The sequence below is a fragment of the Cavia porcellus genome, unplaced genomic scaffold (assembly GCF_034190915.1).
Source record: "Cavia porcellus strain 051 isolate PalLab524CR breed Dunkin Hartley unplaced genomic scaffold, mCavPor4.1 scaffold_30, whole genome shotgun sequence".
NCBI lineage: Eukaryota > Metazoa > Chordata > Mammalia > Rodentia > Caviidae > Cavia > Cavia porcellus.
This window is the reverse complement of record NW_026947513.1, coordinates 4,786,288-4,802,028: the sequence shown is the minus strand read 5'-3', so window position 1 is coordinate 4,802,028 and position 15,741 is coordinate 4,786,288. Positions and strand designations below refer to the sequence as shown.

The following is a 15,741-nucleotide window of genomic DNA, read 5'->3' as shown; positions in this document are numbered from 1 at the left end:
GTCTTGGCAAGCATATGGTAACTGCTAGGTGAATGTTATCTAGTACTGTGGTACTATTATTTACTGATACAGTCATCTCTCAATTGTGCAGCTTTTTTTGTTTGTTCTTTTGTTTTTGCAGCCATTACTAAACATTTGAAAAGCAGACTTTGGCCTGGAGCCTACAAGTCAGATAAGGACTCTCTGAACTTAATGCATGGACAAAGACATAGCTTCTGGGCACTTAGTTTTTTCTCCCCCAGACTGTAGCTGCTCCTCATTAACCTTGAAGGTGTCCGGCACCTCCCACTGTTCCAATTCTTACTAGAATTCCATGGTACCTTTGAAATGCTACACCTTCCTGTTTATTATCTCTGAGCAAGAATAATGTCAATTCAATTCAACGAGATTTATGCAGGGACCAACACAGGACCTGGTCCCTAGTAGGTGATCAGCAGATATTTATCTCTGAGTACAAAGAAGTCTATGTTTGCATGTGGTAGAAATCATTCATACTGAGAATTGTTGTGAACCTAGGCTGTATTAGTGGAATACACAGCACTCATCGTATTAATGGTCTCAATTTGGTCTAAAAGTATTCATTGACTTCTTGAAGCAGACACATTAATTTATTTCATTAAGGAAATGAATAGAAAGAGACCTTTGTAAAGCTGACTGCCTTTCATTGTGTTGAGTGCTGTTTTATACCATTTCTAAAGTGAATGGCAGAGGAATTGCATGGAATTTTTAAGACCTGTAGAACAAATGTCCATTAGTTAAAGGTTTACAAAAGAAAAGGAAAAGGCATGTCTCTAGATGGCTGTACCTGTTAATTTTCTTTACAATGCCCTCCCCTTCTTTGGAAGATATAACATCACTTTCGATTCAAACATTACTTAAAACACTTAATTGAGTTAATAACTGAAAGGAGAGGGGTGGAATATGGAAGGTACTGGTTGAAAATTCCAGGTCCTAGTAGTAGGTGCCAAGAACAGCTTGTTCTGCTAGGAGCCGGAAGCTTTTCCTATGAAGTACGGGTCAGGCTGGCTAAGTTAAAGGACCCCACACCATTTCCTCGTGCCTTTCCAGTGCTTTCTATGGGCTTTGGTTCTTTAAAAAGGAGCTGGACTAACAGGCTGAGTGACAGTAGAGGCAGCTGTTGGTTCCAGACTGGAAGGGATCTGAGTTGCTGGTCATGGTTTGCTGCCAAGTAATTGTTTATTCATTTCCTGGTCCATGGTTTTCATAGCTCTTAAGGGATCTGGCCTGTTGCTCTCCCAACTCTGTGATTTATCTATTAGATGTAGTGCTAGTGGCTTTCCTCAGGTATCCTTTTATATCTGTTACCCAGAGAACTTTCTTAGCCTCCAGCTGTGGGTCTATCTGTAGCTCATGATGAGTAGTGCGGACCAATCAGTGATGCTAAGAGGCCAAAGTAAATTCAGACACAGCTCATAGTCATTGTACTACACTAGTGCAGGCTGTAATTATTTTGGATTTTGGATATTTATATATGATTTGTCATAGAGGGCTTTTATAAAAATAATTGCTGGGTATGCTGTACTGTCTTAGATTATTGATAGTTTAAAGAACTTCAGGCTACGAGTTATATTTATGGTGAGGAAATATGTATTTAAAGCACAACTTGCCAGGTGTGGTGACGCCTGCCTGTAGGCTCCCCACTTGGGAGGCTGAAGCAAGAGGAGCTCTCTTGAGTTCCAGGCCAGCCTGAGCTACATAGTGAACTCCAGGCAGCTTGTACTACACAGTGAGACTGTCTTAAAATATAATATAATAAATATAATAATAATATAATATAAATAAATAAATAACAGCTCTATTTAGGACAGTTGCTTTATTATCAATTTTGTAGCTTTGGAAATTGTTATCCGGAAGTAAAGTGGCTTTCTTAAGTAATAATTCATTGCGTTTAATTAGTTGTTTACATATTCTGTGTCTTAGATTACTTACTTCCAAACTATTTACTTTTCCACACGGATCTGATTTATCTGTGACAGTGAGATTGTATTTCATATATAACTAAGGTATTGGATGAGAATTACCGTAAGAAGTCCTCATTACTGCATCTTAATTTCTCTCTTTTTCTACTTCTTATTAAAAAGTTTAGTGATTTGCTTATGGGACTCTTAGCAGAGGCCATCAGACTCTAAAAATTCTCTGTTGATTATAAGCATTGAACAGAAAGGCTTCTATGGTCTTGTGAATCCTTAGCTGGGCTTAGTAGCGATTCCCTGTGGTCTCGCATTCTGGGACCCTGATGCCGGAGGATAGCAAGTTTAGGTCTGCTTGGGGTGACTTAGCAAGAACCTGCCTCAAAATTAAAACAGAGCTGGGGTGTAGCTCGGTGTGAAGACTCTGAGTTTAAGCCCCAGCACTGATGGAAAAAGCAGAGCAATAATGTTTTTGAAAAATTTGGAAATGCTGTAGAAAACACTTCAGACCCTAAACACTGAGTTACTTTGCTTAGAAGACTCTCCATCTTGCCCCTTCTATGTTGAAAACATCTTTAGCTTAATGTATTTTAAAGTTCTGTCTCATTCTTTTCACCTTTGTGTCAAAGACAACTCCAGCAATGGTAGACTCCAAATCAACGAGTTGTCTTGAATGTATTGGTTTTGTACCCCAAATTCATTTATACTGTTTTTACTTACAGTGTCTGTAACTTCAAATAGCTCAAAGGGCTATTTTATGCTTTTTGTTCCACTTCTGTCCATAAATTGTACTTTCACACTGTAGTCAGCAAAACTAGTGGAGACCGATGAGCGGCTTTTCTTCTCTTAGGTGGAAGATGACTGTCCTTACTATTTCCTGTGCGTAAAGGCTTTGATATCAGCAAGGGTTAGCTGTGGAGGGATTCTCATTAAACTCTAGAGAGTGTTATACACATGCTTTTGTTTTTGACGTAGGGCTGATAATGTCCGCTCATTTGATTTTCTTGGGATTGGTAAAACCATCTCTTTAAAATGAGAATTTTTTTTGCATGGAGACTTTTATTACTAAAATTTTAGTTATTTGTGTAAGGAAAAAAAAGGGGGGGGGATCCAAAACAACAGTAAGCTAGTCAAGAAAGCTGGGTTAGTTTCTTCATACATCTGTGAAATATGGCGCTTCATTTTGTTTCTTTCGTTTTTATATTTTTTTGACAGGGACTCACTGTGCAGCTCTAGCTGTCCTTGAACTTACTATGTAGCCCAGACTGGCTTCAAACTCACAGTGATTCCCCTGCCTCAGCTTCCCAACTACTGGGATTACAGACATGCACCACTGTGCCCAGTCACTTAAAATTATTTTTTAAATTTCTTTTATCTCCTCTTATATTTTTAGATAGAATATGATAGCATTGCTTTAAACACAGATCATGTGATAAGCATGCTTCCTGTCCTCACTTGGAAAAAAAAACCTCAGTATCATTTACGTACATTACACATTACACATTACGTACATTACACATATCCTCTGTTTATGGAGCATCTATTATATCCTAGATTCCTTTACAAACGATCCCTACAAACCCCCAGAGAGCTGTCTGTTGAGAATAATTCAACTATCATATTGAGGAAACTTTAGAGTGATCCCATTATTTTCTCAATATGACACTCCCTAATGAAGAGATTAGTGCTTAACGTAGCGTATAGATGTGTAGATGCGCTAAGGGGTGGATACAGGTTTAAAATCAGGCAAATTTTATCCCTGACTTTATCATCATTATATCATGTTACTTTCTCTTAAGAGTAGAAGCCTAAGTGGAACTCAGGTCTTACCTAAAACATACTCTCTGTTAAGAGTCCACTTAATTATTCTTTACATAAGATAAAGTGGATTTCGAGTCATGACCTTCCTACCCATCCTAATAAAAAAGAATTGTAAGTGGATTAAGAATCCTACTAAAGGAGTAAAAGCCCTGTCAGCAGTGCTCTCTATGTGCTGTGGCATTCAGCTTCTAGTTACCATTTCCCTCTGCCTTTTTCCTTAAAATGGTTCCTAGAAACTGAACTCGTGTTTGTGCCGTTGTATCTGTGGAAAGCATGCCTTTGGTTCATATTGTTTAGGAACCAGTGACATGGTGTGTCTCAAGTGTGCCTGGTTGTCTGTGGACCTCCTAGATCCAGGTGTTGGTTTGTGTATTGTAATCATCCATTGTGAGTGCTTTGTTTTATTAGCAGACAGAAAAATTGATCACTGAAATCGCCTTTGTACTGTTCTTCAATCAGACTTCTTAAAATAATGTATCTTCATTAGTTTATGTGTATTCTTTAATCTTCCTTCCAGGTTGGAATAATTCTTCATTATTCCACTCTTGCCACTGTACTATGGGTAGGAGTGACCGCTCGAAATATCTATAAACAAGTCACTAAGAAAGCTAAAAGATGCCAGGATCCTGACGAACCACCCCCTCCACCAAGACCAATGCTCAGGTATCTAATGTCTGTTGTGTTGAGCGTTAATTAACTGTTTGCATTACTTTAGCTGAAGTATAATTGTAAATTATAACAAAAACTGGTAAGTGCTCTTTGAGAAGTAAAAAGATGGACCTGTAAACTGTACTGCCTGGCTTTAACGATGGATTACCCACCCTAGCTTCTGTACCCTCTCTGTGCCTCTGAGCTCCTTCTCTGCAAAGGGGAAAACTCCACTTGCAGAGCTTTTGGGGAGGAATAACTGCATTAATGTGCAAAGCACCTAAGATGGTACTGTCCCTGTAGCAGACTCTGAAAACCTAACCTCTTAGTTCCTTGAGGTTTTATGTCATATTTTTAATTTTTCCAAGAGACATTCCATTTAATTATTCTCTGTATAAAGTGCGTTTGGAGTTATGGCCTTCCTAACCATTATAATAATAATTTAAAAGATTGTAAGTAGGTTAAGAATCTTGCTAGAAGAATAAAAGCCGTATCAGCAGTGGCAGACTTTAGCAGATGCCTGGCCCAAAGCTGGCTCTGGGATGGGGACTGAGAGTGCTCTCTCTGCCCTTGAGGAGTTTAAGGTGCAGGGAGAGAACGACAGAAAGTTCTTGGGAAGCACAAAAAAAGAAACCATGAATTTGAGCCACTAGGAAGTGCTGGGGCACTGCTGTGAACCTTGCTTTTGATCAAGGCAAAGGGTAGAGGGGCTCCCTGAAGTAAGGAGCATGCTGAGGAATCTAGAAATGCAGGATTCTAGGATGCATAGGATGGAGCAGCTGGCATTTTTATGGCAAGCTGGGAGTGGGCCTTCCTGGGCCGTGTTAGAATGTGGGCTGCCACAGTGTCATTTTAGAAAAATGGAATGGCATTGGCATGGAGCGTAAATGGAATGCCCTAGAACAGTGATGGTGACATTTTTAAGAGCTTTCAGTGACAACAAACAGCCCGCTGTGGCATGTGAGTCATAGGTTGGCCACCAAACCTATGGCCCCAGAAATAAGGAATTCTAATGAGGTCGGTAGGATTCTCCCTATGAGAACTGAAGCCAGGACAGTATCCTAGAGAACAGAGAGGAGGACACGTGTTTGAGAGGCATAAGTTACTTTCTGTAGGATTGTTGACCTAGATTTAAGATGAGAAATTGAAACGGTTAGGTTCCTTGACAGATGATATTTCTATCACCTTGGAAAACACTATAAGAAAAACAGACATGGTGAGGGGCGTGAGGTACACCCAGGCAAGGTACCAGTTAAGGCTGGTAGCCTTTTCCGCAGGGCCCTGGAGCTTGCCAGTGCCTTCTTTTGGAACATGCGTGTTTTTCAAGTCCGGCCCTCAGCAGCTTGATGTTGTGTACACCAGGCACGAGACATTTCCAGGTGCTGTAATGGAAGCCAGGATAATGAACAAGGTCTCCTGGGGGAGAAGTTAGTTAAGAGTGAACCCTGGGCCACATCTATGTTTAATAGGCTGGGGAAAACAATTGCTGGCAGAAATGATAGAGAACCCTGACAATGTAGAGGATTCCGGGGGGAGAGAGATTCTGTGGAGGATAAAGGGCTGCAGGGGTGCTCGGCCTCCACAGAGCTACACAGTAGGATGATGTGGGGCACCTCTGTCACTTGTACACAAGAGAGTGTTTGACTGAGATGTCTGAGAACCCCACGCTTCAGCAGTATTCGTCATTGCAGGGTTCTGAGCAGAAACATGAAAAGCAGCTCCAAACCCTGTGCATCCCTGGAATGGCCCACCTGTGCTTCATACCCACTAGGGCTGGTCCCCTGTGTTCCCAGGGTACACAGCTTAAAGAAGCCTCCGTATATAAGGATTTTCAAGGTAGGCTCAAGGTGGCTGCCTGTAGAGTCAGGTGTAGAAGGATGCAAAAATGCAGTCTGTGCCCTGAAGAGCCAGTCAAAGGTCAAAGACTGCAGAGACCCATGTGAGGCTGTTAGGAAGGAGAGGATCTACACTAGGGCAGAACTGGGAGACAGTGTCAAAGACATGGCGAAGACTGGAGCTCCTCTAAAGAAGCAGAAGCAAGCCTTCCTTCTTTCCCTTTTTATTCCCTCCAGGCTGCAAGCCTATTGGTTTGTGTCACCCAAACCTAGTATGAGTCTTCTGTCTTCAGTAAGTCAGTCATCCAAATGTGTGCAGAACTGCTAAGCCAATCCACTGAGTGTTCCTTATTGAAGTTGACACCCTAATTAAGTATGACACTAAGCAACACTGCCCTGTAGAAGATGGGCCATGGCAGCCCATGATCAAGTTTCTCTTGATCCCCAGAGGCAGTCTTGGTATCACATTGTGGGTTGGAAGCAAGGCAGGTGATGGTACCTGTTATTAGGAGTTAAGACGGAAGGTAAAGCAAAGGAAGGTGACAGTTCAAGAAAAGTCTTAGTAGATGAGGGAAATTTTAAGTGAGTTTAAAAATACGAGGAAGTGGAACAGGAGATTTTTAGGTAGTATGTTAAGAATTCATTGATGTCAGGCGTGTCTGAGCACAGAAAGAGCTGTGAAAAAGACAGAAGCCTGGACACGTTTTGGAAAGGATGCTTTCTTTCAAGGTAAATAGCAGTTAGAGATTTCTAAGAGATAAGAAGGGGAAGGTTGCACACCTTGGCTTCCCTTTATCCTGACATAGAAGGCATGGTTATAGTTTTTACACGGTGTCTTCAGCAATACTAACATCATCTTCAAGTATTTCGGTAAGCATGCGATGGAGAAGCAATGCTGTATGGATTAACATGTCGTAACTATTGCCTTTATCCAGCCCATTAAAGATTTAGGACTATTTCTCGGAGGGTAAATGTAGAATTAAGATTCTAACTGTGGCCAGGAAAGCAGAAAGTTCTTTTCAGAGAGTTCAGTGATAGGCCACAACGTTATTCTTCGTAGGACCAGTCACTGCTCCGTCACACACAGGTCTGAGAGCATCTCTGTGTCCTTGGCTGTCCCATCTCATCCACAGGAAAGGAGCTTGAAGCTTTCTCTGGAATACCCCTCTCTGTTTAATTCTGTTGATTGAGGAGATGCAGTATACACGGATGGCCTGGAATTTTCAGGCTTAGCTAAGCATCAGTAGTAGTGCTCTTGCATCATTATTTTTTTTTGTACGAACCCTATCACAATGAAATTTTACTGTCAGTTCCGAAACGGACCAGATTTCCATTTCACTAGCTGAATCTGAAAGAAACCTGCAAAGCTAAAGTCAATCTAGAGTTTTACATGCGGTAGCTGAGTGTTCCTTTACCTATCCACAAGGTGGCAGGAGCTGACCAGCTTTCCTCAGCTCAGAAATTTCCTGAGCCTTGGAGTTTTAAAAAAGAAATGCCAAAACCAAAGCAAAACAGAAACACATGATTGCTTAGAAAAATAATCTTCCAGGAATGCATTGCAATGTCCTGAAATGCTGCAAATCATATACCTTAAAAAAACATAGAATAATGAGCAGTTGTTCCCATTTTTCCTCCTTGTAGGTTCTATTTGATTGGTGGGGGAATCCCCATCATAGTTTGTGGCATAACAGCCGCAGCAAACATCAAGAATTACGGCAGCCGGCCAAGTGCACCCTAGTGAGTATTTTGTATTCTCTGTGTACCTGACCCAGTTGCTTCTCTCTAAGTGTTTTCTACACACCGTGTTTTATTGAAATTCCTTTGTTGAAATGCGTCATGTCTGATCCAGTTCACCATGTTCTTTTCTAGTTGCTGGATGGCATGGGAGCCCTCTTTGGGAGCCTTTTATGGACCTGCGAGCTTCATTACTTTTGTAAACTGTATGTACTTCCTAAGCATATTTATTCAGTTGAAAAGACACCCAGAGCGCAAATACGAGCTCAAGGAGCCTACAGAGGAGCAACAGAGATTGGCAGCCAATGAAAATGGTGAAATAAATCATCAGGATTCAATGTCTTTGTCTCTAATTTCTACATCGGCACTGGAGAACGAGCACACGTTTCACTCCCAGCTCCTGGGGGCCAGTCTCACTTTGCTCTTATACATCACTTTGTGGATGTTTGGGGCCTTGGCTGTTTCTTTGTATTACCCTCTGGACCTGGTTTTCAGCTTCTTTTTTGGAGCCACATGTTTAACCTTCAGTGCGTTTGTCATGGTTCACCACTGTGTTAACAGGGAGGACGTGAGACTTGCATGGATCATGACATGCTGCCCAGGACGGAGTTCATATTCGGTGCAAGTCAACGTCCAGCCCCCCAACGCAAGTGGGACGAACGGAGAGGCACCTAAGTGTACCAACAGCAGCGCAGAGTCGTCATGTACAAACAAAAGTGCATCGAGCTTCAAAAATTCCTCCCAGGGCTGTAAGCTAACGAACTTGCAGGCTGCGGCCGCACAATGCCATACCAATTCTCTACCTTTGAACTCCAATCCTCAGCTTGATAACAGTCTCACGGAACATTCAGTGGACAATGATATCAAAATGCACGTGGCGCCTTTAGACGTGCAGTTTCGACCAAATGTGCACTCGAGCCGCCATCATAAAAACCGGAGCAAAGGGCACCGGGCAAGCCGGCTGACAGTCCTCCGAGAATATGCCTATGATGTCCCGACAAGCGTGGAAGGCAGCGTGCAGAATGGCTTGCCCAAGAGCCGGCTGGGCAATAATGAAGGACATTCTAGGAGTCGGAGGGCTTACTTAGCCTATAGGGAGAGGCAGTACAACCCACCCCAACAGGACAGCAGTGATGCTTGTAACACACTTCCCAAAATCAGCCGGAATTTAGAAAAGCCTCCTTCAACCAGTAGTAAGAAAGATGCGTTGAAGAAGCCAACTGCAGTTGAACTTGAAAGTCAGCAGAAGTCTTACGGCCTCAACTTGGCCATTCAGAATGGACTGATTAAAAGTAGTGGGCAGGAAGGACCCCTGCTCAGTACCGATAGCACTGGCAATGTTAGGACTGGGTTATGGAAACACGAAACTACTGTGTAGCTGTGCTGGGTTTTGGCGGAAACTAACGAACTGTGATATTCACATTCCTTTAAGCTATGAACTTTTAAAAACAGTTTACAACCACCTTAGAAATTCAGAACAATCTAAGTTTTGAATTTTACTTATTTTATATTCCCAAATCGTTGCCTTTTTTTTTTTTTAATTAAAATCCTTTAAATCATAAGTTTACTTGTGAAAACATCAACAGGATATTTTGGGGGATCTGAAATGTAATTTCTTAGAATCTGTAATGCCTTCTTAACATTTCAGGATTGTATTTAATAAAATGAATAGGTGTTTGTCACTTTGTAGCCTTTATGTTTTACAAGCTAAGCATTGACCTCTGTTTTAATGAAACTTATACATTGAGATATTTTAATGAAAATTCTATGTAAGTCAGTTACAAGTCTATTAATGTCGTTAACTATTGAACGACATTTAAGTTGAGTGCTTTTTGAATTGATGTGTTTTATAAATGTAGTTTTAAATGTTAAAGGTTTTTAAAAAGATCTCAGAGTGACTTTTATAAATAGAAATGCCCAAAACTTTTCCATGGTTGTATAATTCTGCCATCTCATTTCAACCATCTTAATACTGTGTTCAACACTTCTGTAGCTTTTCAGTGGTTTATATCTGGGTTTAGTTTCAGATGCTTTATTTCGGGTGTGTGTAGAGTCCTGCGTATATGCTACCCTTGACTGTAGATGAAGAGCTACTACATAAAGTCCATTTTGACTCACTCTTGAGTTCTTCACAACCAGCTTTACATCGGCTTTTGTTTTATACTTAAGTTCCTTAGGTCCACACTAAAGTAGTGACCTTAGAAGTCCATTCCAGCTGACCCAACAGTTTTTGTAGGTGTTGGCAGTACACTGCAGTCCTGTTCCTCTCTTGCCTGAATCACACTGGACTTTCTGGTTCTCACATCCGCAAGACAGTGCCTGGAAATATTCACAGCTTGTTTCTGTTTTCAGCAGAAGTCTAAAGATTTAAATCAAATCAGACATATTCAAGAAACGCTAAAAGAGGCCAGGAGGTTATCCTGATAAACCTCAGATTCTGAGAGAATCACTGCCAGCTTTCAGAGAACCACTCTCAGAGACACTGAAGGACCACCCATTGTCATGTAAATGTTCACTTTCACTAGGGCTCTGCTGTAGAGCTGTTACTGTGCTTTTCCATAGTGAAGCTGGTATTTCTACCAAAGATTATTTGTAGGATAGCTTATCTATTGATGAGGCAAACAAGATGGCCAAGGTCAGGTTAAAACACACATTTCTTACAACTTCCCAGCCCAGGCTCTACTCTGTGCAGAAGGTGTTTGGAAATGACAAAGGTAAGCTAATATGAAGTGCATAATTCTCCTTTACTGCTGTTTTTACTTTACTCTGTTTTGCAGTTCATTCTTTTAGAGCTTGACCTAGTTACCTGCCCTGTTGATCAACTCTGCACATGGAGAGAAATTTGTTTCTATTCCCCACTTTTCCATAGAAACTAGAAATTTTCTTTTCTTGGAAATGTTTCTTCATTCAATAACCATTTAATAATTTAACTGTAACTTCTTTTAAATAACAGCACAGGAGCTAGGGACGGGGAAGGAGCGATGGTTAGTGATGACTTCGTGCTTCTTTCCCGATTAGTTGAATTAAAGTTTGGTGTTGTGTATGGGATGTGAATAACGCTGTGTTTCTCCCCACCTTTGTCATTCATGACTTATGGCTTGTTGCTGGCTAGATTTATGTGGCTAGAACTATAAACTTAACAGATACTTCCATTTTCTTAGAGCTCAGTGCATTTATTTTCCTTAATTTAAAAAAATGACAACAAAGTCCCAAAGAATTTAAGAGTTGTTAGACATGCTGCTGAGTTGTACCATATCTAGGATTAGGAGTGTGTTGCCTGAAACTGAGGCAGCCAGGTGACCAGTTTCTCCTAGAGATTAAACAGCACACATCTTCACTCCGGAGCCAGGAAGCATTGCTCAAAGTGAGGACCAGAGCTCCCCAAAGTGAATCGTACCATTCTCAGCCACAAGGTCCTAAGCCCTTCTAATGATAACAGCCCCGTTCATATCAGAGGAGCCAGCGTGACAAGCTCCTCCAGGAGAACCAACAGCTTCCAAACCAACAGCACTCCTCTTCTCTGGTTCTCCTCTTTATGCTGTAATCAGCTTTCCAGTGGGCCATCCCCGCATGGGCTCAGCACCATGCTGATTCAGTTCAGCTGGTGTTAAGTTGACCACCAGTCACCAATCCACTGCAGTCACTGTACCACATTTAGTGGCTTCTGCACTGCTTCTTATCTATCATTTAATCACACTTTGTTCTTATCCAGGTTGTTTGTTTTAGTTTCATAATAAGGTATAATTGGCCTTATTCTTCTTAGGGAACTACTCATGACTTGTTTCTTTTTAATTCTGTGGAAGGTATTTTTTAATCATTCCCTATAATGTGTATGATTATATATGCCATACTCTGAGGTAATTTGATTTTTTACTAAACTTTTCACGTAACAAGTAGAAATTTGTTGCAGGGTAGCACATTTATTTGTGTACGTATTTTTATTGAATAGATTTATATAATAATATAATACCTGTTAGTATTTTGGATCATTTATAGTAAATGATTTCTAAATCTCATATATTTTGGATGTAATACTATAGCTACGTCTGTATTACATATAGTGCGTGTATATAAATAATATAGTTGCCAACTTACGTGTAGTGCTGATTTGGCTCATTATAAGGGAAAAAGACGGTATCAAAATAGACCTCTGCATTTCAGGCATTGATTTAAATTGCCCAATCTGAATTTGGATGAGAACAAATTAAGGAAATAAATTAACTGAAAGCATCTAATGTAGAAATTAACTAACCCACCAATGAAAATGGTACAACAATCCAAAATGTATCCATGTTAATTTTGTTTCTCATCTTAGACGCTAAAGCTCATTTAAGATAGTCATCTTTATTTTTATTTAAGCTCTACATCCATGTATTCAACTATGAATTACATATATTTTTTAAAATTGTGTACATATTGCATAAGTAAAGACATTTCCTTCACATTATTCCCTAAACAATGACTATTCATGTAACTTTTTATATTGAATTAGGTATTATAAGTAATTTACAGATGATTTAAAAGTGTGAAAATATGTGTGTAGGTTAAATGCTAGTACTCTGTATTTTATGTAAGTGACTTGAGCCGTCTCTGGATTTTTTGTGTTCATGAGGAGTCCTGGAACCGGCCCACCAGCAGATACTAGTGAATAACTTTACTTTCTCCAACATCTTTATGTGTGAGATAGTTTGATTAGTGCTAATTACTTCTGGTATTTGCTAAACTTGAATCAGTGCTTCACTGTTACTAATTTTCCCATATTTTCCTTAATATTTATGTTAATGTGATCATGCGGGTCACCTAACTCTATTTTTACTAAAATATGGGTAGTAATAAAGTCAGTAGATTTATTTTTATAAACAAAGCAAATTCTTCAAGGGAAAATTTGTAATTGTTTATAATCTGTCAATACTAAAAATCTGAGTACATGTTGCTTGGTTTTAGACCAAGATGATTGTGAACAGCAAGAAGACTCTGATTTTTTAAAATGTTGATAGTGATTCAAATATTCTAAATTACTTAGAGCCTCTGTTTTACAGCCATGTCTTTTACTGACCATTAGAGTATAATATGAAGATAAAGGAACATACTGATCAACACATTCTTAGTCTTTGTGACGCACGTTGGCTTAGTCTCGGTAGGCTCTTTAGCCCTGGCCTTTCTATCCTTCTTTCTATACTTAGCTCCGCATGAAATGCAGGTCCAGGCAACCTTTGGTGAAAGATTTACTTTTGAGCCTTTTTTCACCAGCCATAAAAGAGGCTCAGAGATAGATTCTGAGTGTGAATTTAAAGGACAGTGACATTGAGAAGGACTCTTTTATGCAGGAAATGACTCATCACTATCTTCTCTTACAGATAGGAGTGTTTAGGATTAACTCCTGACCAAAACTGAATTAGACTGTTCAACAAACTTTTATTTTATGCTCTTTGAAAGACACATTGACCTTTTAATTGTGTTTTACTTATAAAATGATAAAAGGAAACAGAGAATGTGTTTGCTTTGTTTAATTCATCATTTGCTGCTTCCATCTGGTTTAATCTACTACCTACTGCTGCCATCTGGCTTGGGAAGTTTCTGAAGATTTTCATCAGAGTAGTCCAGGTATCCTCAAAAAGTGTAAAGTACTTTAGAGGGCTCTTCAGACGCATGCCCAGCCAGGTTTTTTCCAAGTGAAGTCCAGCTAACCTTCAGTTTTCCAGTTTGTTGTTGTTCTGTCTTGACACATGGTGCTGATGAAGGTTTGCTTCTACAGGTGAATTAAGATTGTTCAAATAAGGAAATATGCAAGCTATGATAGATTGCAAAGCTGGTAGTCATGAGTACTAACCCAGATTGAAGATTATATGTAGCTACACACTGCATTAAAAAGTAAGAACTGAGAACCAGGACTAAATAGGATGTTTTGTACCAATGTGCATTCCTTCATAGTAAAACTGATTTAAAACATTCATTGGAAAGTCAGGTATTACTGATGATTTTTACTGACTGTTGGTGAAGAGTTTTGTTTTCTTCTTTCATGTTCAATTTCGGTGAACTGCTGTTTAAAAGGACAATGCATCTCAGGGCTTACGACAATAAAAACTCACTGAAGTAATAACCTGGCATATATGTTATTAAACAAATCCTAATCACCTAATCCAGGCTTCTCCCTTTTGGGTCCCTCCCCTCTTTTTGATCTTCAGAGAAGAAAGGATAGTAAGCACTTTGGAGGATCTTTATAGCTCATGAATGGAGATCACATGACATTTCTATGTACAGCAACTGGCTTAAACACCATTGTGGTCACATTTAACTGCAAATGTGGTCTGGCTGTATGTCCAAGAGGAAAAGATTAGAGAGTAATGTTTCCAGAGGGATAGGATATACAACTGAGTTTTATTCACACTTAGACTTTCATTCCACTTTAAAAATCTTAAGCATTCACCCAATATGAATGTCAGGCAGAAATATTAATATTTGAGTCAGTTTGAAAATTATATAATGGTCAGTAACTTGGCCACCTTGGGCTGCTGTGGCAAAAGTATCATTGATTGAGAGAATTCATTTGTCACCATGCTGGAGGCTGAAAGTCAAGAGGTCAGAGTGCCAGCGTGATTGGGTTGTATGGAGGACTCTTCCTGGTTGTGTAAAACCTGCCTTCTTGACTGTATCCACACTTGGAGAGATACTGCTCCTCAGGCCTCCTCTCACAAGGGTACTAATTCATGAGAGCTTCCTCCTGACCTAAGGAGGACGATCTGATACTTGGTTTCACCTCTTAAGTATTACCACATTCATGATTAGGATTTCAGCATAGGGATTTGGGGGCAGATTCAAACTTATTGTCATTCTGCTCTTTTCCTTCCCCTAAAGTTTATGTTCTGTTTAATCCCAGAAGCCCCAAAAGTTTTAATTCCAACATCATTTCTAAAGTCTAATATCTCATCTATACAAATTATGTATGATTAAAACTCAAGGTATAATTTATCCTGAGATAAGATTCAGGATATTGTGAAACCATACAAGTTGTGTGGCTCCAAAAAAAAAAAAAAAAAAAATGATAGAATAGAAATTCCCATTCTAAATAAGGAAGAATGAAGAAATCTGCAGTAAATCCACACCCTAACAAGGACAATCTCATTAGCCTTTAAGAACTGGAGATACTCCTCTGGTTTGATAGCTTGCCTGTAAATGAGAATGGCACCACTCACCATTAACCCTAGTGAGCCATTAATAAAATTGCCACTTTCTGTTCTACGATGGTACAATTTGATGGCCTGGTATCTTTCAGAAAAGGAATACTTCCACCAAGAGTTTTAACACTGATTCTGTTGAACTGTGGAATAGTTGGGGTCTGAGCTTAGACCTTCAATCCCCCAAATGGGTGCACGGCAAACACTCAAAGGAATGAGACACACGGCATGGTCATTAGGGCTGAAGGAGGAATAAAATCCTTGGCAGAGCTCGTAGCTGTGCTAACCAGCCAGTTGACTGGAACAAGCAAGGAGTTGAGTGAACAATGGAGGAAACCTAAACGGGATCTTGGGAAGGGTTCAGGGACCCCTCCGAGCAACAAACTATGCTAATTAAGGAAAACCAACCTGAAAGTTCCTAGGTGGCCTCGGCTGTGGCCTGTCTTGTGCCCCTGAGGTGTCTCCTTGTTTTCAGTTCAGTCATGCCTGGGCCACACCACAGCCCTGCACATGTACTCAGCTTCAGTGCTCTCCAACGCGAGATGAGATACTCATGCCACTTAGTCTATTGGCAAAGAAGGGATTTACTGTACTAGC

General features: G+C 40.1%; 1 protein-coding gene across 2 annotated transcripts in view; it reads left to right on the top strand.

The window, feature by feature from the left end:
• The window catches only part of Adgra3 (adhesion G protein-coupled receptor A3), a 114,646-nt gene extending 104,995 nt beyond the window's left edge, over positions 1-9,651 (top strand). For both annotated transcript variants that reach the window (XM_063240526.1, XM_063240527.1), the window contains exons 17-19: positions 4,270-4,415; positions 7,877-7,972; positions 8,105-9,651. In XM_063240526.1, coding sequence (XP_063096596.1) covers positions 4,270-4,415; positions 7,877-7,972; positions 8,105-9,347 — 1,485 coding nt within the window. In that variant the 3' untranslated portion in view covers positions 9,348-9,651. The remainder of the gene's footprint in view (positions 1-4,269; positions 4,416-7,876; positions 7,973-8,104) is intronic.
• The last annotated feature ends 6,090 nt before the right edge of the window (positions 9,652-15,741 follow it).